Source organism: Anopheles nili, unplaced genomic scaffold, assembly GCF_943737925.1.
Source record: "Anopheles nili unplaced genomic scaffold, idAnoNiliSN_F5_01 scaffold_11, whole genome shotgun sequence".
In the NCBI taxonomy this organism is placed as follows: Eukaryota; Metazoa; Arthropoda; class Insecta; order Diptera; family Culicidae; genus Anopheles; species Anopheles nili.
The window spans coordinates 361,970-367,744 of record NW_026525528.1 but is presented as its reverse complement, the minus strand read 5'-3'; the positions used below and the strand labels follow the sequence as shown (position 1 = coordinate 367,744).

Genomic DNA, 5,775 nt, shown 5'->3' with positions numbered 1-5,775 from the left:
GATTTTCATCATTAGCAAATGTTTGAGAAATGGTTCACGGATTTAGTTTCTGATTAAATTAACACCAAACTGTTTAAGTTTGTTTGTGTGCGTCGGTTTCATAAACTGTCTAACTGAATTTATCGATCATTATAGTTAATTGATCTGATGGTGAAATGATATGACATTTGAGTTCTGCTGTCTTGAACATTTCAATTAAGATTGAATGAAAATGTTCTACGTTGCTAGTTGCATTAGATTTTCACGCAGACTGGATTTTAAATCCAAGAACATTCAACAATCCGATCAAATCGATTGATCTACATGTTGGTTTTAAATCTAATACTTTTGTTTGTGGGCTTCTAAATGATCCTGTTACAGACAATTCGGCGCGTGTTTGTTTGTTTACCTGACGTAACGGCACTGACAGGTAGGAGACAGGATAAGAGTGCCGTTACCGAAGGGACAGGGAAACATCGCAGAGATGACGCGGTAAAAAACGGCCATCGCGAGGAGGCCATTGGATTTGAACGGTTTTCAACGGAAAAACGCCAAAGAGAAGACGTGAATTGTTTTAACACCATCGCACCATCGCACCATCGCACCGCGCGCGTTTAAAGAACGACCCAACCGAATTAACTTGAATAAAGTGTTAGTGGAATCAGTTAAAAGAACACGTCAGTAGAATTTATTATTACGAACTTTAAGTTGGAGCCGAACTCCAACATTTTAAAAAAATTCACTCGCTTTCTACTTGTGAATCGGTGAACACCAGACTGAGAATGAATCGCGAAAACGATGTACCAAACCCCACCGCGAATTCCACAGTGCGACAACTTTCCGCAGTTCAGCTAGTGGAAGACACTGTTTCGATTCAGGAGTTGGTACAGCAAGCCAGGGAAGCGAACGAAAGCTTCGTCAGGCTGACCGCGCAGATCGCTCAGTTGAGCCCAAGCGTGTCGAGAGGGCTCGGAGTGTCGCTGAACGAGCAACGTGTAGGCGCGATATCCCCGTGCATCCGCACAGGAACCGTCGAAGAAGTGACATTTCCTTCGGCCGCCACCCTGCCGCGGAGATCGACGCTTGGGACGCCTTACGTCGGCGGCACCGACCGTGAACCTGGGAGCGCATCGTCGCGACCGGCCATTGCGTTTCCAGATTTCCTTCGTTACGACGTGCAAGCCGGCCCGTCAGGAAGATCGACGCTAAGGACGCCATACAATACCGATACAGAGCGTGAAGCTGTTAACGCGTCGCCGCCACCGGCCTTTGCGTTTACCGACTCTTTGCGCTACGACGCGCAAGTCGGCCCGTCATCGGTTCAGCACAGCGAAGCAGAACGGCGTGGTACCACTGGGAGAAGGACAACCGTACCCTCCCAGGGTGAACGTGATCTTCGGCGTGCCCTGTAAGACATGGAGATCGAGCATCTTCGGGAGCAAAACCGCTTGATCCAATCCTTCGAAGCAACGGATCACCAGAGAAGGACTCACCCGCCATCACGTACCAACGCCACCGTGGACAAGGGTTGCGACGAACGGTGCCACTGCGAGGAGGACGGCAAATGGCGCTGCGAGGCCCGTTGCGGCCGGCCATTCGTGAAACGCGGCAAAACGGCTCTGGCAGCCGGTTGCTACGAGAATCCCTCCAAAACGGACGAGTGCTGTGCCACGCTAATCTGCCCTTCAGAGCGGTTCACCGATGGACGTGTCGAACCGACGCCCGTCTCGGAGGAACCGACCACCGCCAAGGCGATCGTGACGAGCTGCATCTACAAGAACCGCTCGTACGACATCAACGAACGGATGGAGATCGGTTGCGAGCAGATCTGTACCTGCAACAGCGATGGTGAGATGGAGTGTGCTCCACGCTGTGCTCCACTTAACTCGACCCGCCCAGAACAGTGCGTCGTCCTGCCTGACCCACACGATCCTTGCTGTAAGCGCGAGTTCTGCGATGTCACGCTGGACGACCACGAGCAGAGCAGCGGTGTGATGATGATGATGGCACCGGCTTCATCTTCATCGTCACCTTCGACGACGGTGGTGCCGGAACGGGATGGAAAAACACCCGGACCGGAAGCTGACCACCGGTCCACCGGATGTGAGTTCAAAGGCCGCACGTACCAGCTGAATGATCAGTTCCACGACGAGTGCAACGCGCTGTGTCTGTGTACGGAGGCTGGTGTGCACTGTGCCAAGATCGAGTGCCCGTCTGAGTTTGGGTTGGACGTGCTGGATCCGCACTGCCTCAAGTGGGGTCCGGATCCGGCCACATTCCGTGCGATCGCACCCCGCTGTTGCCCGGAGCGGATGCGTTGCATCGACAATGGGACGTGCGAGTATAAGGGTCAGTTCTTCGATAACTGGTCGGATATACCGAGCAATTTGACGGGTTGCGAGCAGCACTGTTACTGTGATACCGGCATCGTCGAATGTCGACCGGCGTGTCCTGCCGTGCCAGCGACGCCACCTTCTCATCTACCGTGTAGCCCACGGAACGCCCGGTTGATGCCGATTCCGGGTGAAGAATGCTGCCAGCACTGGACTTGCAGTGTCAACACCGATAACGGTCTGGCCAGCGGCAGCGACGTGTTGAAGCCGCTGCTTATGCCGGGCACGATCGGGCAATTCCTGCCAACGAAACCGCCTCGCACGGACGCGAAACCCCCACCGGACGCGCCCGGGAAGGAACCGACGCCCTTCTACCCGACGGTGGACGGAAAACCACCGAAGGTACCGCAGGACAAACCCCACAAAAAGTACACCAAGGAGGACGCCGGTAAGAAGGATCACTTCAACAACATCTTCGGTGGCGCCCAACCTGAGGAGCCCGAGCTGGACGATGGCAAGTACGATTACGGCAGCTACGAGGACGCGATGAAACCGGCCACGCTCGGTGTGCAACGTCCCGGTCCGCCCGGGTACTATGGGCCGGAAATCAAGCCCCACTACGGTGCTGATTTTCACCTGTATCTGCACCCGGCTTCGGCAGGCGTCCAACCGGCCGGACAACCCGTTCCGACGGCACCCGGTCAGCCGGGACTACATCCTGGCCAGCATCAGGCGAGTGCGCTCGATAAGCAGCTGTTGAACGTGCTGGGACCAAACGGACCGGGTAGTTTACCGCCCAACATCCGCATCGAGCAGCTGCTGCAGCACATCCACGGGCAGGATCCGAATCTGCCACCGCAAGGACCTCCATTGTTGCATGGCCAGAGCCTCCCGAATGGGCCGCCCTTTGGGCCGGTTGGATCGCAACCATCGACGGGCAACGGCATCAACTACAACCAGTACGGTGCCGGCACACCCGCTGGTGGGCTAGCGTTCTCCGGACTGCAAGTCGACCTGAAAGTGCTCCCCCTGGACGCGATCGATGCGAACACTGTGCGTGTCATTTTCCTCGTGCCGCAGGTGTACGTGGGACTGCATGGTCGCGTTGAGCTGCGATACACGCGCACTCGCAACAACGACACCGCCACATGGCAATCGCAGGTGTTCGCACCACCGGACGATCTGATCGCGACACCACAGCTCGAGTTCGAGCTGCCAGGACTGAACGCCAACACGGAGTATCGCGTGAAGATCACGCTTATCCTGCGAGACGTCAACTCGCAACCGTCTAGTCAGATCTACACCGTCCGTACGCCCTCGGATCGTGTGATCACGCCACCACCCGCGATCGGTTCCGGACACTTCCCGCACATGAGCCACCCAACGAACTTTCTCAAGGAGATCATCCAGGATCCGGAGCTGCGAGCTGCCGAGGTGAACGCGACTTGGGCGAAGATCGCATGGCGCAAGCTGGATGATGAGGAGCTCGATTACGTGGACGGTATACAGCTACGGTACCGTGAGATCGACAGTGTCGTGTACCATGCGACCCCACTCATCCACCGGGCGTTGAGTGAATACACCGTGGAGGGTTTGCAGCCACAAACGCGTTACGAGGTGGGCATTTTCTTCATACCGTTTCCGGGTCACGGTGAAGAGGTGCGGGCTGGTGACATGCTACCGATCACCACCGCCGAGCGGATCGACGTGTACGGATTCGAGATGGTGGTGAACGCCAGCAAGATCAAAGCCACCAGCGTCGAGGTGAGCTGGTTGGGTGTGCCCTACCCTGAGGACAAGTACATCAAAGGACCGAGCTTTCTATGGCAGACGGAAAAGGAATGGCCAACTTCATCGACGCTACCGCATGATACGACGGAAGAACTACGCCGCAACCTCCTGCATCATTCCAGCACTAAATCACTTATTCAGATCGACCGATTCTCTAATTGGAACAGGCTGCTCAGATCTGTTGGATACGTTATTCGGTTTTCGAATAATTGTATGCACAGAAGAAACGGGAAAAAGACCACGACAGGACCGCTCACTAAGGGAAGAGTAGTGGCTGTCGTCAGAGCCGCCGACGGACAGGTAAGGCGAGCAACTGTGCAGACCGCTAGCGGATTGATGGAACGACCTGCAACAAAAATAGCGGTGTTGGAAGTACGGAAGTAGACCGAGGATAGGCACGGTACAACCAAGCTTACCAAAGTAGACGGACTGATAAGGCGATAGGGAGTGCTGCCGAATTGTTTATCGAACAGATTGCGCACTTGAAACAGGGTAAATTGCCCATCCGAGCAAAGTACCGGGTGGGAGAATGTTACAGACAATTCGGCGCGTGTTTGTTTGTTTACCTGACGTAACGGCACTGACAGGTAGGAGACAGGATAAGAGTGCCGTTACCGAAGGGACAGGGAAACATCGCAGAGATGACGCGGTAAAAAACGGCCATCGCGAGGAGGCCATTGGATTTGAACGGTTTTCAACGGAAAAACGCCAGAGAGAAGACGTGAATTGTTTTAACACCATCGCACCATCGCACCATCGCACCATCGCACCATCGCACCGCGCGCGTTTAAAGAACGACCCAACCGAATTAACTTGAATAAAGTGTTAGTGGAATCAGTTAAAAGAACACGTCAGTAGAATTTATTATTACGAACTTTAAGTTGGAGCCGAACTCCAACAGATCCCATGATTTTAGTTATAAAAGCCTCGCTTTCTGGCTTTGGATTAGGAACGATGTTGCGATATCCATTAAAAGTCCTTTTATGATATAAATGTGATTTCTATCCTTAGTAAGTGTTTCAGAAATGGTTTAACCTTTTACTTTTGTTTTTGTGGGCTTCTTAATGAATGGCAAATGCTTCTGAAATGGTTTAACCTTTTACTTTTGTTTGTGGGTTTCTAAATGACCCCATGTATTGAGTTATAGAAGCTTCGCTATCTGGTTTTGGATTGGGAACGGTGTTGCCATATCCATCAAAAGTCCTCATGACGACATAAATGTGATTTGTATCATTAGCAAATGTTTGAGAAATGGTTCATGGATATAGTTTCTGTTGAAAATAACACCAAACTGTTTAAGTTTGTACGTGTGTGTCGATTTCATAAAATGTCTTACTGAATTTATCGATCATCACAGTTAATTGATCTGATAGTGAAATGATATGACATTTGAATTCTGCTGTCTTGAACATTTCAATTAAGATTGAATGAAAATGTTCTACGTTGCTAGTTGCATTAGATTTTCATGCAGACTGGATTTTAAATCCAAGATCATTCAACAATCCGATCAATTCGATTGATCTACATGTCGGTTTTAAATATAAAACCTTTGTTTGTGGGCTTCTAAATGATCCCATGATTTCAGTTATAAAAGCCTCGCTATCTGGCTTTGAATTTGGAACGATGTTGCGATATCCATTAAAAGTCCTTGTGACGATATAAATGTGCTTTT

General features: G+C 51.8%; 1 protein-coding gene across 1 annotated transcript; it reads left to right on the top strand.

Moving 5' to 3' along the window:
* Positions 1-1,394: 1,394 nt before the first annotated feature.
* On the top strand, positions 1,395-4,498 carry LOC128730034 (putative epidermal cell surface receptor). Its single transcript, XM_053823113.1, has 2 exons — positions 1,395-4,138; positions 4,465-4,498. Exons 1-2 carry the CDS (start codon positions 1,395-1,397, stop codon positions 4,496-4,498), a joined length of 2,778 nt encoding a protein of 925 aa, XP_053679088.1.
* Positions 4,499-5,775: the final 1,277 nt, after the last annotated feature.